Raw genomic sequence first — 27,285 nt, forward strand, 5'->3', positions numbered from 1 at the left:
ATAGATCAGGCCATGTCATGTTTGGGCTTTAACTTAAATTTTTGAGATGTTAACCAAGTTTGATTCGGCCCATGAAAACTTTTAATAAAAAGTATATAATTTTATTTTTTATTATTGTGTATTTTTAATTATAAAGCATAAATATATGCACGCATATATTATACGTATTATTAGCTTCATGAATATATTATATATCCTTTGAAAAATAAAATGAAAATACTATATGTACATTATTGGTACCACTAAGATCAATGGATGAAAGACAAACCTCGAAGTATGGACCACCTTTTTTGTAAACAAGCCAATAACTCATAACCACGTGGCTATATATTTTTTGATTTTTTTTTCTGAAAAATGACGAGAGTTTTGGTTAAAAGTTACATTATTTTTCACCTTAAAATAAATCAAAAATTTAAGATACAATAAATCTATTTTTTTAATTTTTAATTATAATTACATGCAAATGTATTAAATTTCAAAATGAATGCTCTACTTCAAACGTGTAAATAACGTTAATTTCTAAATGTGAAATATCTATTTTATTTTATTTTTTTTTCTCTCAAGTTGGTCACTAATGCTCCTTACACCTATTGGTTATCTTGCGATCGAATCTAACAATTGAATGCCAAATTCAACCAAATCTCTCCAAGAAAGTGTAAGATCTTACCACGCACCCCAAATCTTGAACTCCCCAAAGGAACACCAAGTCCCTTTATTGTGATCTTTAGAAGAGCACAAATGATTTGGTGCTCCTTTAGGGAGCGTTGATCATACTCTTGAGAGGAGTGTTGTTAGTTACAGGGTGATCGATTGAGAGTATTTTTTTATATAAAAAATTTAAAATATAATTTACATAGTAATAATTTTTAAAATTAATAAAAAATAAAATTATCTTTAAATATTATCACATAGTCAAATTAACAAAAATATTGATATTTGACTAATGGTAGAACTTATGTGTTTAGAAAAAATATTATTTTAAGACGAAATATCTATTTTAAAAATTAATAAACTTACGTGTGATTATGATCAAAAGTTCAATAAATCAATGTATTTTACTCAAAAAATTATTAAGGGTGGCTTGTAAAGGAACATAAGAACAAATCATACAACTTTGACCTTACATTTCTTAATCCTTTTAGTGAATTCGTAACCAAATTCAGTAAATTATAACATAAAGTTATAAATAGGCTTGACCCGCAAAAACTTGTTTATGCTTTTCCTCTTATGCCACGATGGAATATGCTCTCCCCAAGCCAAGCAATGGATCAACACTAAGTATTTGAGATTTCATTATACTAAATGTGTCATCCAATCCCATGAGAAAGTCAAACACCTTTTCTTGCTCTCGCATGTCTTCCATCTTCTTCGCAACTTCACACTTGCAACCACATGTACATACAAGTATGTTGGCTCTATGAGTTTTTGATGATAATAAAACATTTTCATTCATTTATATCTAACTATACTACTTAAGTGTGCAGAATGAAAATGTATATCAATAACAAATTAATTATTGGAAAGCAAATATCAAAATTCATTAAAATAAGAAGTTACAAATGAGTCACAAAATAGAAACCTCTTAATTAGATAACCAAGGGAGTTAGTCAACTAAAATTCAAAAATAAAGTTGGCCGAGTTAGAGACAGAGAAGACTTAGTCGACCAAGAAGTATGGTTAGTTAACTAAGAGTTCACTACCAGAAACTTCAAATATAAAACAGAGAGAACTTAATCGACTAAGTGCTTATTTGGCTTGATTTTTTTTTCAGTTTATCTATCTCTTAAAAGTAAAAGCCAGACCAAACATAAATTTTGAAAAGCTCTTAAAAAAAATAACTTTTTTAAAAAAATAAATTTTTTAAAAAAAGAGCTTTAGGAAAAGCTCCTATGAGGAGCTTTTTCTTCTCTTTTTTTAAAAATACAAGAAAATTTTTATTTTTGTTTCAAAAATATCCTTATCTGTTAAAAATAATTACAATATAACTTTCTAAAAAAAAAATACCCTTTACGATAATTTTAACCAAAATTATAACTTATAAAAAAGAACTTATAAAAAAAAATTTACCAAACAATTTCAACTTAATTATAAAAACTATTATTTTTCATAAGAGCTTTATAATAGCTTTTAAGCTAGAAAAAAGCTAAGCTGAACAGGCTCTAAGAAGCATTGTTAGTTAACTAAGAGCTCATCGTCAGAAACTGAGATTTTAAGACAGAGACAACTTAATCAACTAAGAAGCATGTTAGTCGACTAAGAACACTCTGTCTAAAAATTTGAATTTGAATACTAAAAGATAGACGTAATGGCTAGAATTGACTCCAAACTATTTCCAACGATTTGAAGCTATCAAACATCCATCATAGTTAGTTTTTCAAGTATAAAAACCTTTCCCAATGGCTGAGAACAAAAGGAGATGCTTCCAAGATAAAAAAAAAGTTCAAAAATAGCAAAAACTCTCTTCATACTTTCTGCACTTCACTCCAATCTTTGTAATAGAGTTTAGCACTTGACCTTGTACCACTTAGATCAGATTAATGATCATAGGTACTTCTTTATACTTATACTTCTTGATTACTTATAGTATACGAGTCATTCTAAGGAGATTGATTAAGCTTGAGTTAGCTTGGTTGGTTTAGGTTGATTTCGTGAAAAACCATTGTTAAAAATTGTGGCTGAGCCTGTGAAAAGCTATTGTAAAAGCTTGGTAGAAGCTTGGAATTTCATTGATTTTAGTGAATTGGTTTGAAAATTCCTGATTGGGAAATCAAGGTAGTTGATGTAAGTCAAGGGGACCGAACCACTATAAATCATTGTATTTTATCTACATTCTTTTATTTTCTTCTTACTTTTAGTACTTAAACCATTCATCTAGCAAGCTTTAAACTTTCATTTTTAAATTCCTTTAATAAGCTTTTTACTTAAAAGGAATTTTAGTGTTATTTTGAAAATACTATTCACCCCTCATCTAGTATGCTCTTTGGGACTAATAAGGTATGGGATTGAAGCTTGTACGTCACCGCAAGCAGTTTTGAGCTTACCATAATAGGCTGAGACTGAAGACTTTTCTTATTGCAATAATGTAATCATATGCCCAACTCATAAACACATGAAGCTATTGCTTGTGTGATCCTCTCTTGAAGATCTGCCTAAACCTTATAAGCCATTTCAGCAAGTGCTGTGCTACCTTGAATCTCCGTTGCAAAGGCATTTGTCAGCCATGATAGTACAATGGCATTGCACTAAACCCATGACTTATAGCCTTTAAAATTGGCATCTGGTTAAACTATGGTCCCATCTATAAACCTTGTCTTATTCTTATATTATAATGCATTCGAAAAACTTTATCTCTAGATAAAATAATTTTCACCATTCTCAGTGAGAGGGTGAGTGAATAAAATCAAGCCAGGGTGGTTTGATGAATGTAAAAAATATGAAGACTTGGTGTCAACTACGACATTGTGTGATGTAGTTACAGATGATACCAAGCTCTCATTAACCTGATTTGCATTGTCTTTGCCATGGTTGAAAAATTAAAGTTTTGGACTAACCGGCTCTGATACCTAAAAGAGTAAGTTTAATTCAGCATATATTCATAGGTTGATAAAGTACAAATATTTATATAAGAATTGATTGGTTGTTCCCGTAGGATACTGCCTTTGAAGAAACTAAACTACTTCCTTAGATAAACTCATAATAAGTCCATCTTGCTTATCAAAATTATCATATACAAGAAAAGGATTATATACATATCAATTAAAGAGATAATATGAGAGATAATATTGGATGGATAAAGTCAAGCCACGATCTTGTAATCTTCATTAAGTTGCACACCCTCCTTTGCTAAAGTGTTAGCTCTCGAGTTCGCCTCCCTTTTGACATGTAATCTCCTAGCCTTTCACCTCATCTTTCAATCTCTTAATTTTGCAAAATCAGTTACCTCATTCTTCATGGAGCTGATATGTACGAATAAATGTTGATGTTATATGTTTAGTTAACATCATTTTATAGCCACATGACATTTTCATATTCTAAGTCAATAGCAATAGCACGTTAACATCATATGAATATAAAATGTTAAGTGACAATTTAACTAACAATATTTTGTCAAGTGTTAGATCATAAAGACTTATTTAGTTTAAAATAAGATTATAAAAACTTAATTAAATATAATAAAAAATAATTTATTTAAAATTTTGTAAATAAGATAATAATTTTTTAAAATATTATACTTAGCATTTTCAATAACAACTTTTAATCAGTAATATCTTTTCTCTATAGCAAACCAAATGTCAAAACAGTTGTAAGCTGGAAACAAATAACCACAACTCCTAAATCTCTAACATATGGCAATAAGAACAACTCAATTGCTAGGCCTAGCCATGGTTGGTGTCAGCGATTGGGATCGTGTAATATTGTCATGAGAATTTGACCATATTACAAAACTAACTTTTTTTTCGCATTAAAAATGATCAAGATTTTAACACAACAGGTCAATCAAGTCTTGATAACCGATAAACGAAGATGTTAGAAGTTTATTATTGCTCTGTAGTTGTTAATTATAAAGATATGTATTTTAGCATATATTTTAACATAATTTCTTAGATAACTAAAATAGTGGTATATGGCATAATTTTTCTCTCATGATTTATAAAAATGAGAAATTTGTGACATTATTTAGAGGTGGTTAAAACTTGATTAATCAAATTAATTGAGTATATTTGATTAAATCAATTTGTTAATTTGATTTTTTGATTACTTTGAAAGTGAATGCAATTACATTGATTAACTGATCAATTTTGATTTTCAATTTTTTTTGTTAATCAAATTAATCGATTTAGGATTATATGTATACAAATAGGTATATTTTAATGTGTTTTCATTTATGTTTATTGAAAGTTTTTTAACTTTTTAACCATACTTGTCAGGACATATTATTAATGTTATTAATCTTATGGTATTGTTAGGATTTCTAAATTCAACTTTATTCATTCTGTAATTAGTATAGAAAAATGAAACTGAGAAAATTAGGCATGAGTGAAATTTTGGATTAATTCAATTATCAATTGAAGTAATTGATCTAATTTGATTAATCAATTAATATTTAATTTTCAATTGTTTTAAATTTCACACAACATTCGATTAATTCAATTATAAAATTTAATAATAGAATTAACTCATAATCAAATTAATTGAATTAATTGTTTGCTCAGCTTTAGCATTATCAACAAATATTAATTCTTTTTTCTTCAACAATTCTTAAATAAGTTTATACAAAATGTGTCCTAATAGGAACCATTACATAGGCCATTACCATGAAATCCAAAATCGTCTTGTACATACTTCCAATTTATAAGTTATCCTTAACATTATAGACATCCTAGTCAACTATATATAAAAAAAACTTGGTCAATTAGTAGCAAATTTGTCGCACATGGATTGTAGTAAAAGAACTTATATTCGATTATCAACATCATCAATTTATGAAATAGTTATAACTCTTGTTTTGTAACTTTATGATATCAATGTGGCAACATCAAAACAATACTTATATGTTTTTGATCATCCTAATTAAATTTGACCATACAATGCAAAAATTAATAGTACTACTATTTATACAAAAATTAATAAAATTGGCCATCAACCTTTCAAATGTTTGGTTTTTAACCTTTTTAATGATAAAAGTGATATGATGTTGAAGCGAGGAGATAAACTTGAATCCTTTCCAAGGCAAGAGAAAAAAGTTAGGAATTCATTAATATTATTTGCATGATTAGTGATCACTTTGTTCGCCCTAAATGTGAAACGTTTCTCATATTTATTATTTTCCTAAAATTCATCGTTTCTTAATACATCTAGAATTAGGGTGTAATTGGAACTTCATGATGATATATAAATTTATAACGAATGCGCTCTTTAAACCCTCGTAACAAAAGGCAACAGAGGAAGGCGTCCGCGTAGTGATTTCTGCTCAGTAGGTCACCCAAAGATGGAGGGTGAGGAAATAAATAAAACTGGAGCGAAGAAGACCTACTGTCTTTGTCGTCTCCCCGTGGATGTTCTGAAAATTATATTGAGGTATTTATCAGTCCAGATTACATAAAATTTCGTGCTGTTTCCAAGTGTTGGCGTCTGGCCTTCTCCAGTTATGCTTCTTCTTCTTCTATTATATTACAACAGCATCCAGAAAGAGAGCTTCCATGGTTTGTTGTCTTGAAGATAGAGCCAGTAGGGAGGAAACATAGGGGCTGCCCGGTGTTGCACACAGCAGGCTTGCTGGGGAACATATGTTCTGGGGTTGCATACAAGACGGACATGCCAGATCTATGCGAAACACGAATCCTGTTGTCCAAGTACGGGTGGGTGCTTCTTTTTAAAGGCAATGATAATTCTTGTTCCTCCTCATCACTTTATTTCTTCAACCCATTCTCCAAGGCCAAAATTGTGCTTCCCTCGATGGACGTAACCAAATTACGTAAACCTCTATTTGACATATCTGCTCCACCTACATCCCCAGATTGCATGGATTTCATCGCATATTGTGTCTGATGGAATCGTGTTATGATTAATCTGTGCAGGAAAGGAGAATCTAATTGGACTAGTTATGCAGGTAGGCGTGAGGGGCCGATTATTAATGCAGTCTTTACTAAGGGAATATGGTATTACTTGCATTCCAATGGACATCTTGGCGCATTCGATACTGTTCATCACTACATCTTTTCTCCTAGTATACTAGGCCTTGATTTTAACTTTTACACTTTCTCTAGACTGGTTTCATATGCTGTCAAGCGTGGAGAACAAATTCTTCTTCGCATTCATGCTTGTTTTGGGTGTTATGAAATTGAATTATCTTGTCCTCATGCATTGGTGGCGACAACAATAAATCTTGGCCCCGAGGATCCAGAATATTTGTTCCTCACAGATGCTAAGAAGGCTATTGAACATGAAAGAGAAGTGATATGTGTTGATTCTTTTAATCTAGATGCATGGTGTCTAAATTATCCTTCTGCTGACACTTTTGATTGGCGGTGGCATCAATTTATAAGCGATCGCATACTGCACTATGATTTGAGGGAAGAAAGCTGTCGTGTAAGAAATAAGTGCTCCACGTTTTTGATGTGGTTTGAGCCTATTTGGGTTGAGCCCTCTCCTAACTTGACTTGGACTTGATTGCTCTGAAACAAATTAAGGGAAAGCACCTAGTGATTAGCTGACATACAAAGTGTCAAACCAGCAATTCTGTGAGCCACACCTTTCCTTTCCTACTTTAATGAACTTACTTTAATGTTTGTATCCCATTTGAAATGTTGGAGTAATAGCTTGCTTTTAGTTAACACTTTGTGACAAATTATGCATGCACTAACTAAAAGCAATAAATATGAGTTAGAAAGCTGGACATCTCTAATTTCAAAGAATGAATTTTTTAAATTTCATTAACAGAGTCAATTTTTTTTTGTAGGACCAAGATAGAATGTTATATTTACCAGGTTGCACCTGGGATGAAACTTTGCTATTGCAACATATATCTTTGTAACATTCCATCACAACCTTAACTACTCTACACATATTACAAGTTGCAATCAGTAAAGCATATAAACTTTCCTTTGCTATCAGTAAAACATATTAGACATAAAGGAGTATTGCTAAAAACCCATATCAGTATAACAACCCAGAACCTATATGCTGGTGAACAACAAAAAATACCTACCAGCCCCAAAATGCTTGCTGACACTGCTGCTCTTACACAATATACAAAAAGAACTGAACCTGTAAACAACATTATACCGAATCAAAACTGAGTCAGTCAAAAACATACATTGGGTGTCAACTAATCCTAAGCCTTGAAGATTTAAAAAACAAAACAAATAAAATCCTAAGGATTTGGACTCTCCAGTTAAGGTACCAAAAATAACAGTCATAAAATTTCATTGAAGTATTTTCCACACCAAGATGAGGTTACCAGTCTGAGGATGGACTAAATATGTACTACAACTCTATCTTTTAAGTGTATCTTTGTACAAGCAGAGTAATGTTGTAAATGCTTCAGTGATATGCATGAATGAACATGAAGTTAGGTTTTATAGATACAAGTGTCATGCTTACAAAAACTGGATTAAGATTAAAATAACATTAACAAAGGCATAATAAATTATTTTGGGACTAAATAATTCATACAACCAAGGGGAAGGCAGGAAAATTCACTGGCAAGTAATAGAACAGAAATAGCTACCTACCTACTTTGAGTGCAAACCAGATCATCCGAGTAGAAGAAACATCAAAATTGCCAGAGTGAGTGCAGGAAAAAGAAACTTCTAAAGTTAAAACAAAAAAAAGTATTAAGAATTCAACCAATGTTCTTTATTGAAGTTAAGATTACAATACTGAAGATGGAAGTATGTCCTTAGCGAAAGCAGAGTAATGCTTTAGACACATGCACACATATTGACACGCATAAAGAACAAATGACTTCCAGCCTGCATGCAAAGTCTTTCTACATATGAAAATTACAGTAGCTTAGGCATACTTTGTAGAGCACAAGTGCATTCAATCAGAGGGAAGACAAGAACTACCTTGTGAGCCTGAATCTGAAAGTCCGATTGGGGGAAGAGAGAAAGGCCTAAACTTGTGAGCCTGGGGCAAAGGCCAGGACTAACATGCACACAACCTTACCTTGCCAGGTAGACTCATAGAACATGGAAAGATTTAAAGAAATGCAACTGTATACAGTCTGAGGATATTTTTGCTACTGTTGGTACAGTTGGAACATCCTTAAAGAAAAACCAGTGGTAACATGTTTCCCTCTATATCTCACCAACCATTGTTATCATCCCAGCTACCACCATCGGGTTTAAATAAATTATGGAGTTATTAGCCATGCAATGTCACAGTCATCATACACCATTGAAAATCACTGATGACTATAGGCTATAGAAGACGTGCTCCCTCATCCCTACCATTACCGAAAACATTGCAAAAATGACCCAACTTCAAGAAACCTCTCTACTGAAAGCTCCACTGACCTGATCGAAATAGACTAAAAATTCAACAATCTGCATCCCATGTTAATTTGAACCTCAAATTTAGACACATGCAAAAGCATGGCTCATTGCATGCGGTGCCAGTGATTTCACAAATGATTCTGCTTGCCTCACCCATATACAAGGCAGCTTACACTAGTTGATTATCTCGCAATTAGATCTAACTATGAAATGCTAAATTCGATCAAATCTCTCCAAAAAAGCATAAGATTTGGCCGCACACCTCAAATCTGGAGCTTCCTTAGGGAGCACTAAATCCTTTTATCATGCTTCTTAAAGGAGCATGAACGATCTAGTGCTCTCCTAATGAGTATTGATCATATTCTCTAGGGATGATCAGTTGAGAACATTTAAAAAAAATAAAATAAAATTATAATTTATAAAATAGTAATTTATAAAATTAATGAAGAATAAATTTATCTTTAAATATTACCATGTCGTCAAATTAATAAAAATTTTAATATTAGACTAATAGTAGAAGTTACGTGTCTAAAAAAAATATTTTTTAAGATAAAATATTTATTTTAAAAATTACTAAACTTGTATGTAATTATAATTAAAAATTAAAAAAATCAATGCATTTTACTTAAAAAATTATTAGGAGTGGCTTGTAAAGGAATATAAGAACAAAACATACAATTTTGACCTTACATTTCTTAATCCTTTTAGTGAATTTGTAACCAAATTCAGTACATTATAACCTAATGTTGTAAATCTATAAAAATATTTTCTCATCGACAATCAATCGAATAGATTGAATTAATCAAATAAAAAAAATCTGAAAAACAGAAAACTTGAAGAGATCTACCTGTTTGACCCAAATTCAATTAAGGTCCATTGGTTTTTTCGAGTCCATCGAGTATTCTTCAACCCTACTTTTTGCTATAAAGAAAATCTATAAATATCTTAACTCAAAATATCTTTTGTGTGGTAAATAATATATATTTATGTCTTACATAAAATATTAAAACTTTAAAAATTTTAAAAAATATAGTGTACTATACTTTTTAAATACAGCTGTTTAATTCGTATCAAATTAAATGCTTTTAAAAAAATTATATTATATTAAACACTTCATCTTTAGAAAATTTCCCCAATTTCTTTTGCACTCTTTCACTTTTACCAAAAAAAAAAATTCAACCAATTTCTACACTTATCATTAAACAATAAAAATTCAAAAAATCCAAGAATTTAGTTTTCATTTTAACAAATATATATAAACATTTAATTTTAGTATTTTTTCCAACACTTAGCATTACAAAATACCGAATAAACAAACAAAAATCATAGATTTATAAGAGTCAAAAGATAAGACTTTTAATTTGAGAATATTATATTGGATAGGAAAATTATAAATAGATTTTAATTTTATATATATATATATATATATATATATATATATTCTAGCTGGGGAATATGCGGTGGTAAAGTGAAAAAGGTGCAAACGGCAGTAGTGGTAAAAACACAAAATAAAGAAAAGGGCTTCGTGTCCGTTGCACCTCTCTCATCCTCAGGCGATCCTTCTCCCCCTTATCCTCTTATTTATCACGATACACCCTTTACCCTTCTATTAAATTCTCTTCTTTTCTCTTCTCCTTCCTTATTTCCTTCACCTTGGCACTGCCTGGAGACTGATAAGCAACACCCATTTTCCTTTTTTCTCTTCTTTAGAGGATCCATATCAATGGGCTGTAGAGAAGAAAATGGCATTTGACTTGTTTGCTGTCTTTTCTTTTGTTTAAGGATATTCGTTAGAAGCCGGAAGGGAAGTGTAGGGGAAAGGAGAGGATGTCCTGTTTGTTGCCACAGTTCAAGTGCCAACCTGACACTTTTTCTATCCAATTCAGAACTCACCACTCTCACCATTGTAAGTTTTCACACTCAGAAATGCCTTTGTTTGAATTAGAAGTGGAATGGGTAGTTGCTGTAGAATTATTTTGGTTAACTAGATAGAAGGTTAGAGACTTTATTCAATCAGAACTAAACTGGGTATGCTTTACTTTTTGTACTAGTTTTGAACTTGGTAAGTGTTACGACTCTTAAATGCCTTTGTTTTCTATTAACATTGAGATGGGTGGTAGTTTTATTTTTCTACTGGATTGAAAGCTAGAGACTTCATTTAATAAGAAGTGAAATGGGTGTGCTTTGCTTTCTGTGCTAGTTTTGAGTGGTATTCTCCGGTGTTGGATTTTTTTCAACCTGAATTTTAATGTCTGTGCTTTCTTTTTGGTCATTATTTCAATGCCTTCCATTCCATTACAACTATGAAGGATGTGTAGTAGTAATCGGATGAATTTTTATTCTGGTCTGGCTGCATAGGCCTTTTATTTCTACCATAATTCGGATCATTTTTTACTTGAATTGTGTATTTTCAGTGCCATTCTATAGTAAGCACTTTTAATTTAACACAAGATTGAATTTAATGTGGTTTTGGCACTTTTATAACAATTTAAGTTATTCCAGCGCCACTTAATTTTTCTCTTAGTGGTATTCAGTGAGAATTATCTATGTTCCTTTTGTTAATGCCTGGCGTAATGGACTAAGAGTGTATTGTGTTCCTCATCATTTAAGGAATTAATTACCTTAATTTGGCTTGTTTCATTAATTAGGCTTTAGCATTATACATGTGCATTTCCTTTGAGGCTAGTTTTAATTGCTGTTACTGGAATGGTTAAATACTTTTCTTCTAGGCAATGCAGTTGTGGCAAGTTGGCTAATCCTCCTAAGGTTAGTGGATTAATCTTTGTGGTCTTAGGTGCTTATCAATCATATGGTTGTTTTTCTCAGAAGAATATAAAAAACATATACATATTAGTTTGTCTTTTTAAGTGAATACTTCTGATGCCCCCTCCTGCTTGCCTCCCCCTTTCCCTCTGTAATGTGTGGGGCCCTGGATAAGCCTTTGTAGTTTGTAAGTGCTTTTCTTTGCATAATTTATTAAATGTAAAGCAGCAAAGCTTCATTGGCTTGTAATGTTTCTTGCGTACTCATTATCCTTATTATTAATGGTATCATTTTTCACTATTTGTTTCTCTCTCATGATTTCTTGGCTGAAATCTGCAGCAAAACATAAAGAACATATATGTTTCCGGACACAGTGTGTTTTATCTACTACTTCATCATCAACGTCAGCAATGACAACTGCAGTGCTTGATGTAGAGAAGTTAAGGTTACCATCTTTTGAAGCTCATCCAAATTCTGTTGCGGCTGATAGACCATGGACATATATAGGGGCAACTGGTCCACCCTCAGAGGTCAGATTTGTTCATTTGAGGATATGAAGTTGAGAGCTTGAGCGAAAAATTGTGGAGTATTTGCTTTTGCACTTCTGAAATGGACATGTTTTCTTCCTTCATCTAGTTCCTTACCTCTAGATATACTTATGAATCCTCTCTTGCATATGAAGATCATGCCATACAATGAGCCTGTAAACGTCAAAGAATTGCATTTTGGTTACAAGTGCATAACTTTTCCTTTAGAAACAATTGAGGCTGTTTTAATTCTGCTAATTCCATTTTCTTGGTCATTTTTTAAAATTGAGCTAAGTCATAATCTCTGGATCATAGGTCACTCCTACAGCCTTCTTTTAACTTCTTCATTCTGGATAATTGTGCTGCAGTTCTGACGATCATTCTCAGTGCAATTGTCATACAAAGCTTTATCATTTGGGCCTATATTTAGAATTATAGTATCTCACTAAATAATCTCTTTGTCAAAGAGCCAAAATTTGCTACAGAATTTTGGTGCTTGTTATGAGGTTATATTGTGATGTAGGTGATACAGTGACAATTGCACTGTCTTTGATACATCTGCAGGCAAGCTTGGCAGCAACTTTAGCTACCGAAAATCTTCTCACTAGTGATGAGGCTGTAATTGCTGCTGCTGCTGCTGAATCAGTAGCTCTTGCACGAGCAGCTGTTAAGGTTGCAAAGGATGCTGCCTTGATGGCTAAGAACTACAATTATGCAAAAACAGAAATGAAATCTGGAGTCTCATCTGCAACTGATACTTTCACGTCCAAGTGGGCTTTGTTTACAGAAGCAGAGAGGGCTGGTATTATTGGAGATTCCCCCACAGATGAAAGTGAAATGGAAGAAGATGATTCTGAGCAAAACGCCACAACAGAATCTGATGAACTAGAGCCCACAAATGAAGAACTTGAACTCCTTGAGGAACAATTATCAAGAAGTATAATAGTTAGGTCAAGGCGCCAAACTGAACGAAAAGCCAAAAGAACAAGAGCAGCAGAGAAGGCTGCTGTTAATGTTGTTTCTGTGAAGTCAGGTTCTACCAACAGAAAAAAGCGTGGTGCTTTGCAAGATGTAGACTACTCTGATCCATTGCATTACTTGAGAGTGACTACCAGTACTTCCAGGCTTCTTACTGCTAATGAAGAACTTGAGTTGTCGGAAGGAATACAGGTATGATGATTTGACTGGGATATTGGTAACCTAAGACCCTAGGGAGACAACTTCCCTGTAATCACTTACTGTTACCCTGGAGATATTTATTGAGATGATGCTATGAATGCCTCACTGAGATTTCTGAATGTAAGCTTGTCTGCTGTGTGTTCGTATTATCTGGCATCGTAGACCATCAATGTTTTAATGAGCTCATTTATATGGTTTGAAAGACAGTTGTCATGCTCATTGCATTTTGAACTATCATTGGATGTGTAATTCGACTTTCTTTTTTGTTTTATAAATTTCTAATTTCCGCTCTTATTACTGACTTCAGGACCTACTGAAACTGGAAAGGCTCCAGGAGGAGCTTGCAGAGCGATGTGGAGGACAGCCAACCTTTGCACAGTGGGCTGCTGCTGCTGGAGTTGATCAGAAGACCCTGAGATCACGCTTAAATTATGGTGTACTTTGCAAGGACAAAATGATCAAAAGCAACATACGGCTTGTTATTTCAATTGCAAAAAATTATCAGGGAGCTGGAATGAATCTCCAAGATCTTGTTCAGGTATGTGATCTCTTACAAGCAGCTGAACAAATTGAGTTTATCGTGGGATGGAACCGTGAAAAAAAAAGAAAAGAAATAGCAAAAGAGTGGCCTTAGATTAGGCTTTTAAGATCTGAATCTTGCTGATTCACTCACAGGAAGGATGCCGGGGTCTCATAAGAGGTGCTGAGAAATTTGATGCTTCTAAAGGTTTCAAGTTCTCAACTTACGCTCACTGGTGGATTAAACAAGCTGTACGGAAGTCTCTCTCTGATCAGTCAAGGACAATTCGCTTGCCAGTAAGTTCAATAGTGTTCTTACCCTAATGCATTGCAATTTGGAATTGTCTATAATAAATGAAATACTACCAACTACTGTCACGGTGGGTCAATGATTTCATGATAATTGTAGTTATTACTGAGGTAAATGCGTCAAATTTGAAAACTTTTTCAATTTTTTGGCTTTGCAGTTTCACATGGTTGAGGCAACATATAGAGTGAGAGAGGCTAGAAAGCATTTGTACAGTGAAAATGGAAGACACCCTGACAATGAAGAAGTTGCAAAGGCCACTGGGCTCTCCATGAAGAGGCTCACTGCCGTTCTACTCACTCCAAAGGCTCCTAGATCTCTTGATCAGAAGATTGGGATCAACCAAAATCTCAAACCTTCGGTCTGTCCTATTTCTAGTCTGGCAATTTCTTTTTCTTTTTCCATCTTCATTTTTCCTGTGATCATTATCACACTTTTAATTTTGTTTCATTTTCTGATGGGACTATGTTAATTTTGTCCAGGAAGTAATTGCAGATCCTGAAGCAGAAACAGCCGAAGATATGCTGATCAAGCAGTTCATGAGGAAAGATCTGGAGAAGGTGTTGGACAGTCTGAGTCAAAGAGAGAGGCAGGTCATCAGATGGAGGTTTGGAATGGAGGATGGAAGGATGAAAACTTTACAAGAAATCGGTGAGTTAATGGGTGTAAGCAGAGAAAGAATCCGGCAAATCGAGTCATGTGCCTTCCGGAAGTTGAAGAACAAAAAGAGAACAAAACATTTGCAGCAATATTTGCTTTCATACGCCTCATAAAAATATCCAGGATTCAGATTACTAATGGACCTGCCAGCATGAATAGTTGAGGTTCAAAAGGCTTGTTTAAGAAATACTTAGTCCTTTTACATTAGCCAGCGATACAAATGTATCTTCACTTTTAGGTGTACCTACAAATGGTTGTTCATAGAAAACACAGAATTTTTTGAATGAAGCATTTCACATTTTTTTATGTACCAGAGACACATATTTCAGACACCCAAATGACAAACAACCTTTTTCCACAGCTAAAGTGTCACGTGAAGGTTTATATTTGATTCAATTTCTGGGTTTGTTGTCAATCATGCGAATAATTCAACAGAAAATGAAAGTACTCCAGCAAAGTACAGAGACAAGTTGGTTAGGATTGTCTTGCCACTTTTGTCACATGACAACATATTGAAGAATATGGCTGATGTATCAAATCCTGAGTGAATGTTTTAGTAGCGCATATTGACATAAGGCGTAGATTACGCCACTTTAAGCATTAGTAAGCACCCAAGCCAAGCCCGTAGTAGAAAGCTCTCATTCGGCAATGTAACACGTTGTACTTGGAGATATGAAAATTATATCGAATGTGTAATATAATAAAATTAAATATTTAAATATTTATATTATTTTTAGTTATATTTTGTGAAATAAATTTGTCATGCCCGATTAGTTAAAACGGACAACATGTTGTAAGTGGACGTGCTGTGACAACATAGCTGTGACGGTGGAGAAGGATGTAGAATTCTCTTAAACTAGAAGTCTGACACGTCACAATAAATAAGCGACGCCTATAAATATATACATTCAACGCTTCTCATCCGAAACCTACTCGAGAAAGCTGAAATCCTTCCATCAGAAAGGGCAAAGGGAAAGGGAAACGATGGCCCTAAATCCTCAGCTCTTCCAAAATGGTATGCCGGTTCCTTTCACCAACGAGATCTTTGTTCTGGTTAGAGATGGCGTCGAGTTCGAGGTGGACAAGATCCCCGGGTACCCCCGCCCTTTTTTATTTTCTTTCTTCTTTTTAAATCTTTAATTTTCATTTTTAGGGTTTTAGCTAAGCTGCATGCCGTTTCAATTGATTATGGTTGGTATTTTCAGATCGAACGGAGGTCGTTTTAAAGCACGGGGCACAATTTACTTGTCCAATATACGGATGGTCTTTGTTGCTGCTCACCCCGTTGGGAATGTCTTTGCTTTTGATATGCCCCTGGTGCGTCATCCTTCTTTTTGTTTTGAGTAAAACAGATAGATAGATAGATAGATAGATGCTTAGACCCTTGGTCAGGACCTAGAATCTGCGGTTTCCCTACTCGCCTTGTGTAGAGGTTTTGGATAATGTCAATGAGGGCTCAGCGGTGCTCAAACCCAAGACCTTAGTTGGCCTGGTAGTCTGATCACCTTGAGACTTTGCTTTTTTTTATATTTCTTCCTCAAGGTTGTTGCGTTTGTCTCTGGCTACCTCTTTCGTTGTTTACCCTTTCTGGTTGAAATTTCCTTCTGGGTTCAAGCATTAGCTAGCAATCATGGCATACGCGTCTTACATTTGCTTGTTTGTATAACATACCTCCTGGCATCCAATTGCTAGAGCTTCCAGTTTATATGTTTGAATACTGATATTGAATGACTTATTGCAGGGGTCTAAAAATATTTCCCCTTGTTTTAGTACTCAATAACAGGTGGAAAAGTAATTGTTAACAATGATTCAGTATGGCTTTGCATAACATATCACCCCTAATTTTTAGCATAAGTCCCTTTGGTCTTGGCATTCCGTTTCTAGAGCTGTAATTTAATCATTCTTTGTGTTCATTCTCCAATGATTGCTGCATCAATGTTAAAAATGAGTGAGCTTATGATCCTTTAGCAGGCATTCATTGCTGCTGTTGCGACTATACTTATGCCTTGTCTGTCAATCTTTTGGATAGAGTATCTTTGCTAGATCATCCAACATATTGAGACTGATTTGTATATTTATTTATCTTCCTTTATGCAGCTTTATGTGCATGATGAAAAATTTAACCAACCGATATTTCACTGCAACAACATTTCTGGTCATGTGGAGCCTGTAAGTAAAATAGAAAAACACTTTCTGCCGTTAACTCGTGGCAGATTTTGAGTGGTTCCTTACTGTCTCAATTTTACCAAATTCTAGGTGGTTCCGGAAAATGAGCATAGGGCTCTCTACTCCACTCATTCATTCAAGATTTTGTTCAAGGAAGGTGGCTGTGGCACCTTTGTTCCACTTTTCTTAAACTTGATATCCTCAGTTAGACAATATAATCAACAAGTAAATCCTGGACCAGAACCTCGTATGGATCCTTTACAAGCAGCACAAACTCCTGTTGATGAAATGATGAGACATGCGTAAGTGACATAGTTAGCAAGCACATATAATATTATCACCGGATTCTTAAGTGGCTTATTGGTAAACTGTTCTCTCTGTGTTTTGGCAGATATGTTGACCCTAATGATCCAACAAGAATCTATTTACAACAGCCTGATACACAGTCTCAGTTAAGGCGGCGCACGTACCAATCCCAACCAGTTGAAGGTTCAATGTGATTTTGATCTTAGCTTATAAGATCATATTGTTAAGAAACTAAAGTGCTGTTAATGTGTTGTGTAATTTAGTGCTGCATAATGGCTTGACATAATGCTACTGTTTCATTTTTTCTTTTGTCCATTGTCTTGTCCAAAATGAGTGAATAGCCGTTACTTGTTTATATACGTTTCATGTTAATTTGTTGGTGCCATGGCACGGTTATTCTTGCATTTTGATTTCTTTGTTTTGAAGGGAAAAAGAAATGAACGAAGGAAAAGGGTAGTACAGACTACAGAGTGAGGAAGTGGAACGAGTGTGAAGTTAGAGACAGGTGACGAAAAAAGGGACTAGTGAGCAATTGGTTGAAAATAATAGGGGGTTCAATCTGTTAATCTATAATGATAAGGGGCTAGGATGGAAAAATTATAAGAACAAAAGAAATTCACCAGAGGTCACTCAAGTATGACCTTCTTTCCATTTTTGTCACCTTTAATTATAATATATCTGAAGCGTGTCATTTAAGTTTATTTTGAACATTATGATTTATTTCTTACTTATAATCTCTTTCGATTTTCAAATTTATTTTGAGCGATACAATTTGTTTCGATGTGTGCGCAAGTTTGAAGAAATATAGTGATCACTTTAAATGTTGTCATGTCTTTAGATGGATGTAATTATTTTTTATTCATCAATATATTTGTAAGTTGCAATATGGCAAATGATTCCATCTAAATCATCTTAAACATTTTATAATATTCACTCGAAGTTTTTAAAGATTTAAATACTCATTTTCATCCATAAAAATAATTAAATCTATTTCCTTGTTTCATTAAGTATTTCATATGATATACAATTGTACTAATAACTCTTTCATAAATGTTTTAATAATACCTAGCACATTTTCTTCTTTTTACAATTTGTACTGATGCTTCAACTTCATTATAAAATATTTGCTTGACAATATCAACATACATAAGTAGAAATTCAAATAAATTAACTAAAAAAATAAATATTATTTCAAACAAATCAAATAACACAAATAACAATTCAAATACATATAACATGGATGATAGTAAATTTTTTCAAACACCAATTTAATTACACATAACAAGTAACACAACTATAAAAAAAATAGTAGTTTAAAGTTCAACATCAAATAAAATAAATAAATCAAATCCTAAACTAATCAATTACTCCCACCACAATTTTTTGATAGATTATACTCAGATAGAATCTAGTTTAACTTATCACTTTAATTTGGTAAAGAAATAAAAATGAGTTTATTTTCTTCCTTTTTAATTAATTGTTGTGCAAATTAAATTCATTTGTACTCAATCTCCTTTAAATTTGTAGAGATTTCAATGCTCGAACATATTCCAGAATACTATATTATCATGTGGCTTATGATAACATTGAAATTTCAGCACTTTCAGTTGTGTTATGACTTTCTGTCTCACACAATTGTTTCAATGTTCTTTGCAAGCTTGTTACAATCCCAATTTTTGTCTTATCCTTTGTCACTTTTTTTCCCATTTCTTCTGACATCATTTTTTTCCTCTTGATTTTAGTGTTTATTATAGGGCTATCATCTTCATCACAATTGATTTCTTTGCCATTAGATTCAATATTGTCTTGTAGATGAGTTAGATTTGCAGATTTGACAGTATCTTCAATTGGTACACCCATTGTTTGTGTCAATACATTTTCATTGATGGCCACTGCATCCCCAGATATAAATTTTAATTCACCAGCATATTCCAGCCCATGATATCAAAATCTGACATATTTTAAATTGGTTTACATAAACATTAAAAAAAAAAATTTAAACAACATGCATATATAAAATAATTTACAATAGTTGAAATGCATAAAATTTAAAATACTTACTTTCATTTTGACTTCCCACCATGTGGCATCAATTTTGATGGTTCCCGTCTCATGGTTCCAACTTAAATATGTTTCTTTGCCCTTCAATTATTTTCATAAGATCCACTCATTCCTTAAACTATACAGTCTATTTTTCAATTGCTTTTGAATATAACTTTTATTAACACGAGTATTAAATTCTTTTATTACAACTTTTCATATTTTAGTTTTAAATGAAATTTTTGGTTTTCTACATTTGGAAATTTCATCTATACAAATTTGAAGTAAGATTTTGATAGTGACCAAATCTCACTTTGTATTATGTTTTGATTTTTTTGACATTTTAGAATTAGGTGGAAATATTTCTTGGCTAACCATAAACTGCAAAATGACATGTAAAACAATAAATCTAGTATCATCACTATCCAATAATTGATCGGTCAAGATGGTTCATTAAGACCACATATGCGTTACACCAAATACAATTAAACCAAAATGCATCACAAGGCAAAAGATGTTTAAAATTTACACAAGTATATGCTACTTACGAATCATCCAACATAACTCCAAATCTTGCATAACATTTAGAGACATTTTTAGCAAAACTCAAAAATAGGCAAATTATCATAAGTCATATCCAACCAAAGACAATAACTTTTAAGAAAGTGATAGTTAACTATTTGAATACATTTTTACTCATTTACAACTTTAATAAAATCTGATACAGATCAAACCTCAATATATTTATTTACAAAACAAGATAATATTGAAACAAAAGCAACCTAATAAGATTACTAGGATGTAGAGTTACCTAATACTAGGTCATCAATCAAATGGTGATCTAAACCCAAAATAATAGACCCTTTAATCAAGATCTTTCAACAATTTTAATGGGTCTAGGATCTTTACTAGGAATCTAAAATGGCTTTGATCCTTTAAGCTACTTAATAAGAACTCAAATGCATATTTTAAAATTAAAAATAATTCAATTAAGAAATAAAGCGAGATTCCAAAGAAAAGAAAAGAAAAACAAAAAAAAAATAATACTTGAATGTAGTTTGGAATTTTAAGTGTTTTTTTCTCTTAATTTTTATAATAACAAAAAATCTCAAATTTCTTTCTTCTATTGTTAGGTTTTTTTTTTTCTAGTAGTTTTTATAAAAAAGGTAGATGAGAAGAGATAGCTATTTGCTTGGAGAAGGGAGAGAGATGAAATATTTTTGAGAAGGTAATATTAAGGTTAGATGAGGATATTTTTGAAAAAAAAAAATTCTCTTGAAAATGTAATGTGTTTTTGAAAGAAGAAAAGAAAAAACTATTGTCTGGAGTTTTTCTTTAATTTTTTCTTAAATTATTTTTTAAAGAGCTTTTAATTTTTTTTTGATCTAACTTATATTTATAAGAAGTAGATAGATTGAAAAAAAACACTAAATTCCATCACTATAAGATTAACTGTTGATTAATATGTTAAAGGTGGATTAATGATCAAAGGTTGATTAATGATCATTAGTTAAAATATAATATTATTTTCATATCAAAGGGTAAAAATTTTATGTGATAATGTTAAATTAACATATTAAGTCATCATTCATTATGAATATTGATATATTACGTTAACATCATGTGATATTAAAACAACAAGAGATATTTTGATTAATAATAATTAATTTATTTAATTAAAAATAAACATAAAAGATTTGATTGAAAGTAATAGAAAATAAAGATTTATTTGAATTCTTTTAATTAATTTAAAAGTTTTTTACAATATTATGTCATTTAAATTTTATTAAATAATAAAACAAACATTAACAAGTGATATTGTCGTATATTTAAGAAAAAAAATATAAAAATACTTTTAAATGTGTGAAAACCTAAGTTAATGATGTTGCTTGGACTGAGAATGGGATATTGGGAATAGGAAAAATTGAGAGAAATTACTTTAGGATAAGAGAAGAATAAGTTTTGGCGGAAACAAGGGCGGCAAAGACAAGATGGCCAAAATGGAAAAAGTAGTTTAAAAGGCTTCGAAGAGGATTCCATATGGAATCCGGGTCGGAGCCCATTCGGGTCCAACTCAATATTCGCCCCTAAATTAAAAAAAAAAAAAAAGAGTGGGGAAGAACATCCCTCTATTTCCGACTTCTCAGTTCCCAGCTTACAGTTCATTGCAAAGGAGAGGGAGAAAAATAAAATCGAAGGCTTTTACTTTTTGTTTGATTTGTGTTTTTTTTTCCAGTGGGATTTTGTCTAAGAAATGAAAGGAGGAGGAAGGAAAAGGGTAGTACAGAGTGAGGAGGGAGGAGGGGGTGAGAAAGAGAAGAAAAGAGGAGGAACTAGTGAGCAAATAGTTGAAAGTGAAGGACTTGGAGAGAAAAAGAAGGAAGAAGAAGGAGAAGAAGAAGAGGAAGAGGAAGAGGAAGATGAAGAAGAAGAAGAAGAAGGAGAAGAAGAAGAAAATAATGAAGGCAAAGAAGAAGAAAGGACTAAGCTCGATGATGGGTTCTTTGAGATTGAAGCTATTCGCCGTAAAAGGGTTCGAAAGGTTGGACTTTTTCTTTTGTTTTTTTGGGCTTTGTTTTTGGTTAATTTTTTCTTGAACCAAACAGATGGGACAAAGGGGAAAATGGGTTCGTTGCAATCAAAAGTTTAGCCTGCCAAATGGGGTTTTTGAATTTTCAGGGGTTGTTTTTAGTTTCAGTTATTTGCTGTTCTTTTCCTCGTAGTGGGGGTTTTGATGGATATGGAGAAACTTTAGGGAATGAGGCCATAATAATATGCCTTTCGTGTTTTTTTTTTTTGGCGGGCGGTGGGTGTTTTTTTTCTCTCTATTTTATCTAATTATGAATTTTTTGTGTATTATGTTGGCATATGATAGGGTCAGCTTCAGTATCTCATCAAATGGTGAGTATCCTTTGTCTGTATATCTCTTTGATGCTTTTTTTTTTTGTTTTTTAAATTTTGCTTTAAACATATGAGGATCAGCTTGTTTAAAGAAAATGGTAGTCCTAATTATTTATTTTGGGTGATTTTTATTTTGTTTTGAAGGCGTGGATGGCCAGAAACTGCAAATACATGGGAGCCATTGGAGAATCTCCAGTCTTGTTCTGATGTTATAGATGCATTTGAGGAAAGGTAAGATTCCTTGATTTCCTTTTTATATTGCTCATATCTTCCTTGGTTTTGTATGGTTGCTAGGTAAGCTAAAGCAAAGAAAGCATACTTTTTTTGTTAACAAGGTATTTATTCTTTGTGGTTGTTTCAAATCACTTAGACTAGCTGAATCGTTGAATAACAAAGCAGGCTTTGTTGTCGTGTTATTAATTAGTTCTATTGATCCATTTGAGTTGTAAATAGTCGAATCAGTTTACTATTTAATTGAATTAAATTTCGTCTTCCACTTTTAGTATAAGAAAGGTATAAATGGTAAAGTAACATCTTGGCCTTCATTGCCTTCACTTATCCTCAACTTTCTTAGTAAATAAGGTGTATAGAACCTGTTTTTCTTTTCCATTGTAGTATGTACTATGTATTTTCCTTTCTGGTTTTGAAGCTTGCGTTCCGGGAAGCAGAATCGAAAGCGCAAACGCAAGTATGGTGGTCCTCATACACAGTCCAAGAAGAAGCAGCCACGCTCCTCTGCTACTACATATAATGCAACTGGTCTTGAAGTCAGTGTTGTTGATAAGTCCCTATCATTGGTTCCTCTTGACAATTCAGGTATTGCTGATCTTACTGCCTCAAGTCCAGTTACAGTGTCAGCACGAGAGGGAGAGACCAATGGAAGTGCCAACAATGTCAAAGTAGCCAACAGAGTTAAGGAGAATGGGTCTGCTAATATTTCGAAACAAATTGTTGAATGGAAGGATGAAAATGATTATGATACCAAGCTTAGTGAGCTAAAAGGAGCAATATCTTCCAATGGGGTCAATGCCGATAAGCTTGCTATGCGTTTCCAAGAAGGCAAGGCTTCTGAAAGTGATGGCCTTGGCAATGGGCTGCAAAAGGTTGATCGTGGGGAATCAGTTCACTGTGATCGTCGCACAGGGGCTAAAAGAAGGAAGTCTGGTTCAGTGAAGAGGTTTAAACAAGATCTAGCTTCCTCTGGATCTAATTTGACTCAAAATGCAACACCAAATATCCATGTTGGCTATGGAATTGCAGATGCACTGATAGGAATTGAAGGTCTTGGTTTAACAGCAGATGGTTTGAGTCATAGGCCCCAGATTGATAATTCCGTAAATGTGCCTGTCATAACCAAGATCCTCAAGCCTGTAGGGTTTTCAGCTTCTGTAGCAGATAACATTCAAGATGTGGCAGTAACTTTTTTGGCAATCAGGTTTGTTGTCAAACTCTAATGCAACCACAATGTTTATATGATTAACTCTTGAAGCTTCTGTCTTCCGAACAAAAGCTAAAATAGAATCTACTATTGAGGTAACTGGGGCAATTTTTTAGCAGAAAAACCAGAAGAGAAAACTTTTGCATCTAATAAATCTCAGTCATGTTTCCAATGTATGCCATGATATTAGGTTCCATAACTAAATATTTGAGCTAATGATGTGTTTTGTTATGTTGTAACGGTTGTTTTTCTTTTCTATCTGGATGTAATGCCGTGCAAATAACTTGTTAAACACTCCTTATATAATTGATGGCTTTGTACCATAATTGGCTGATTTATAGTGGCTTGAAATTATGTCTACATATTGCTTAGTACCTCTTAACATTTATGCACATTCAAATCATGTTCAATTTAATTGCTTTACGGAAGTTCTGAAGTTTTGGTTTGGCTGGCTGTGAAAAATATTTTAGCCTTGCTCTGGCTGGGGGTGTTATGGGATGGAAGTGTGGTTCTTGCTTGTGTAAATTGTTGTATTCTGATGTATTAACACTTAATGTGCTAACATGTTGCTCTTTAGAGATTTAGTTGTCGCTGGAGTAATTTTACTCTTTCCTGTTATGGATACACCGTCTGTGCATGTGTTTGACTATAATCTCCTTAAAAACATCAACATGTTTTTGTTGTCTAAAAGAATGTGAAGATAAAAAATGTTTTACATGAATTGTGGCTTGTCTTGGAATCTACTACACTTCATTAAGAACCATAGGCTGCTTCTGTATTGCTGTGTAATTGTAAGTGGAAAGTGTAAATTCTTCATGGTTGACATTTGAAAGATCTTGTCCAGGGGAATAGTAACTTTATGTTGAGTTGAAATTAAAGTCTGAGGAGGTTAGCAGGTGGCCTCCTTGGACAACAATGGTATGAAAATGTAGTTTGCTTTTATGGATTGCATCCGTAGAGCATGATAGATATCAAATTGCACTTTTGGGGCTTTTTTTTATTAATTATTTAAGATTGATAGTGGAAATGTCTTGCGAACTTCATAGTTATGATCCTTCTTTCTTTAATGTCTTATGCAGCATGTTGCAGACTTGTCTTATAGGAATCAAATTACAAGTTCATCAAGCTATTACCTCTGTCCTAGGGTAGTCAGATGTTAATCTTAATTTTTACCTTTAAAGTAGACGTATTGAGTGTATGTGTGACCCAATTGAGAAAAATCTTTGGGGCTTTGGGCGAATTTTGAACATTAGTGAATTCAAGATGAGGCTTTTCCCACTCCTGAGAATTGTTTATTGGATGATAAATTGATGTTGGTATCACTGGTGGCCCTGAAGAGGAACAGTTTTTGTGATATGAACTGTTAGATTAGTGAAGTTTGTGGGTTTTGCATTTTAATTCTAATTGGAAGAGAAGCTTGCTAATTTTAGATGCGATTGTGTTGTCTGAAAGTCCTCAAAATATATGCTGCACTTTATTGAAGTTTCTATTGTTGATGATAATTATGTTTGGTGTATATTTTGACAGGTCTGATGGGAAAGAGGTTATGGTGGACAACAGATATCTTAAAGCTAACAATCCACTTCTGGTAATTGATCATATTATTGCCTGACCTTTTGTTAGTTAATTAGCATTGGCTCCAAGAGCTAACAATTCTTGTTCTGCTTTTGTCTCCTTTCTTATGTGCCAGTTGATCAACTTCTACGAGCAACATCTCAAGTATAGCCCTACATCTTGATCACTGAGGCTTAGTTAGAGTGTTGGAGTAGCTGGAGCTAGCCATATTTGTTTTGTTTGTATACAGTGTTGTAAATCTAGTTGCAGGAGATAAAGCAGGATAGCGAGTGCTGTCTCAGTTTCGTAGTGCCAGGCTGAGTGATGTAGCGGTAGCTCCTCTTTCTCTCTCTCTATGTATGATTAGATATGCATCAGCCTACCATTAGTGTGTGTCCATTGGATATTTAACATCCATAGCAAAAAAGAAAAATGGGATATTTAATGTGGCTAGAAGTAACATGAAACTTTTGTCTTATAATGTGTGATGACGATTACCTTTTTTGGCCTGAATGAAGCTTACTTGAGTTGCCTCCTTTTCTGTCTCTCTCCACGTAGACCACACAAGGAGCTTGGCATGGTGTCGTGGTGAAGAAATCTATTTTGCATACTTGGTTCTGAGCGCATGCACCCCTGCACCTGCACCTGTGACTTTCTTTAAGCATATTTGCTTGCAATGGCAGGGTCTTATCCCTGGTATCCTCTAGGAATATTGCATTGTTTTCTAAAATTGCATTGTATGGAATCCTTTCAGTCTAAGCTACATTTTTTGACCCACAAAGCTGTATTTATATATTTTTAGTGAATATATTTGTTTATTACCTGATTTAGGGTTTGGTCAAATGAAACTTGAAATTGCATGTGATTTATTGATCAAAGGGGAGAAAAAATGAAGCCCCCCCTCCCTCTCTTTATTTTTGCATGGAACATGTAGAATACTAGAATCACTTATCTTAAAATATTTTTGGGTACAAGTGAGCAAGGTCTTGGGAGGATGATCTGCACTTAGGACTTTGATTCTCCATTGCGCAAGGTAATAGTCTTTAGTCTTATTTTAAACTTATTTGAGAGTGACACTAGATACTAGGATTAGCACAGATAGATGATAATCAGTCTATGCCCATTGTAAGGGGATTATTACTTTTTGTTGGTCCTTTTTTGATTAACTGTTGCTGACATTGATGGTTTTATGGTAAATCTTGTTGACAAGAGTTGAAAACTTGAACTTATTTGAACAATGTAACTTGAATTATTAGTTTTTTTGATGGGATATGTAAGCTAAAATTTTAGTTGATATAATCATTCTCCTTTCCTTCCTTTCTGCTCATGTCCTCTATAATCACAGTTCCTCACAGTATTAAGTATTAGCCCTTGTGAAGGAGGCTACTACCTTGTTCTATTCAAGTTTATTCATGCAGTCTCTTTGATGTGTTTTCGCATTCCCGATATGAACTTGATTGAGGTTACTTGTCTCTCGTCATTCTGTCAGCGATGTTATTCTTTAAAATTCTCACCTTGAAGGCAACGATGACTGTGAATGTCCTTTTCATTAATATACTAGCAATTAACCCCAAACTAAAGAAATGTTTCCTTAGTCATAGTCCTTGCAGGAAATCATTAATATATTCACTCGCCTTTGATTAAATCCGGGTGTGGTTGGCGTTGCAGCTAACCTCCATCGTATGTACAAACAAATGGATCGAAATAGATGATTGGATGAACTCAGAAAGACATGTCCAATGGGTCAACTAACACATATGACCAAAGAAAAGGATCATCAAGTTGCTTGCATTCTGTATCGGTCTTCAACAAACTCATCTACTCTCACAGGACACAACTCTCTTTTAACAGCCAAGAGGTTTGTTCTTTCTATCTGAAAACCAACAAAAAAGAGTTGGAAAGATTTGAGAGAGCAATGAGAAGAAG

At 33.3% G+C, this 27,285-nt stretch overlaps 3 protein-coding genes across 6 annotated transcripts; all 3 read left to right on the top strand.

The window, feature by feature from the left end:
- Positions 1–10,517: 10,517 nt before the first annotated feature.
- On the top strand, positions 10,518–15,260 carry SIG2 (RNApolymerase sigma subunit 2). Its single transcript, XM_021427747.2, has 7 exons — positions 10,518–10,905; positions 12,102–12,292; positions 12,854–13,459; positions 13,776–14,006; positions 14,144–14,284; positions 14,455–14,655; positions 14,777–15,260. Exons 1-7 carry the CDS (start codon positions 10,827–10,829, stop codon positions 15,065–15,067), a joined length of 1,740 nt encoding a protein of 579 aa, XP_021283422.1. The 5' UTR covers positions 10,518–10,826; the 3' UTR covers positions 15,068–15,260.
- Positions 15,261–15,861: 601 nt separating this feature from the next.
- Positions 15,862–17,781, top strand: LOC110415349 (classical AGP protein). Its single transcript, XM_021426972.2, has 5 exons — positions 15,862–16,048; positions 16,160–16,271; positions 17,052–17,123; positions 17,211–17,422; positions 17,512–17,781. The coding sequence occupies exons 1-5, from the start codon at positions 15,939–15,941 to the stop codon at positions 17,618–17,620; spliced, it is 615 nt and encodes a 204-aa protein (XP_021282647.1). The 5' UTR covers positions 15,862–15,938; the 3' UTR covers positions 17,621–17,781.
- Positions 17,782–21,446: 3,665 nt separating this feature from the next.
- On the top strand, positions 21,447–27,062 carry LOC110415451 (chromo domain-containing protein LHP1). 4 transcript variants are annotated; one of them, XR_016351115.1, is made up of 8 exons: positions 21,450–22,008; positions 22,342–22,367; positions 22,512–22,598; positions 23,017–23,802; positions 25,333–25,393; positions 25,496–25,691; positions 26,335–26,392; positions 27,028–27,062. XR_016351115.1 is itself a non-coding variant. In XM_089783274.1 (6 exons), exons 1-6 carry the CDS (start codon positions 21,721–21,723, stop codon positions 25,978–25,980), a joined length of 1,311 nt encoding a protein of 436 aa, XP_089639400.1. In that variant the 5' UTR covers positions 21,447–21,720; the 3' UTR covers positions 25,981–26,309. The 4 variants fall into 4 exon arrangements, 2 of the variants coding, with proteins under 2 accessions (XP_089639400.1, XP_021282791.1); XR_016351114.1 differs by lacking the exons at positions 26,335–26,392; positions 27,028–27,062 and adding an exon at positions 25,918–26,309; XM_089783274.1 differs by lacking the exons at positions 25,496–25,691; positions 26,335–26,392; positions 27,028–27,062 and adding an exon at positions 25,918–26,309 and having other exon boundaries at positions 21,447–22,008.
- The last annotated feature ends 223 nt before the right edge of the window (positions 27,063–27,285 follow it).

This window comes from Theobroma umbraticum, unplaced genomic scaffold, assembly GCF_002168275.2.
Source record: "Theobroma umbraticum cultivar Fairchild unplaced genomic scaffold, ASM216827v3 scaffold_147.0, whole genome shotgun sequence".
NCBI lineage: Eukaryota > Viridiplantae > Streptophyta > Magnoliopsida > Malvales > Malvaceae > Theobroma > Theobroma umbraticum.

What these genes read in the sequence shown, in the direction of transcription:
- SIG2 (XM_021427747.2), top strand. Translation starts at nt 10,827, where the DNA reads ATGTCCTGTTTGTTGCCACAGTTCAAGTGCCAACCTGACACTTTTTCT. An exon ending in AACTCACCACTCTCACCATT is followed by an intron (nt 10,906 to 12,101) that starts GTAAGTTTTCAC and finishes TGAAATCTGCAG; the next exon opens with CAAAACATAAAGAACATATA. An exon ending in ACCAAAATCTCAAACCTTCG is followed by an intron (nt 14,656 to 14,776) that starts GTCTGTCCTATT and finishes AATTTTGTCCAG; the next exon opens with GAAGTAATTGCAGATCCTGA.
- LOC110415349 (XM_021426972.2), top strand. Translation starts at nt 15,939, where the DNA reads ATGGCCCTAAATCCTCAGCTCTTCCAAAATGGTATGCCGGTTCCTTTC. An exon ending in GAGGTGGACAAGATCCCCGG is followed by an intron (nt 16,049 to 16,159) that starts GTACCCCCGCCC and finishes TGGTATTTTCAG; the next exon opens with ATCGAACGGAGGTCGTTTTA. An exon ending in TTGCTTTTGATATGCCCCTG is followed by an intron (nt 16,272 to 17,051) that starts GTGCGTCATCCT and finishes TCCTTTATGCAG; the next exon opens with CTTTATGTGCATGATGAAAA.
- LOC110415451 (XM_089783274.1), top strand. Translation starts at nt 21,721, where the DNA reads ATGAAAGGAGGAGGAAGGAAAAGGGTAGTACAGAGTGAGGAGGGAGGA. An exon ending in GCCGTAAAAGGGTTCGAAAG is followed by an intron (nt 22,009 to 22,341) that starts GTTGGACTTTTT and finishes GGCATATGATAG; the next exon opens with GGTCAGCTTCAGTATCTCAT. An exon ending in CTTCAGTATCTCATCAAATG is followed by an intron (nt 22,368 to 22,511) that starts GTGAGTATCCTT and finishes TTTGTTTTGAAG; the next exon opens with GCGTGGATGGCCAGAAACTG.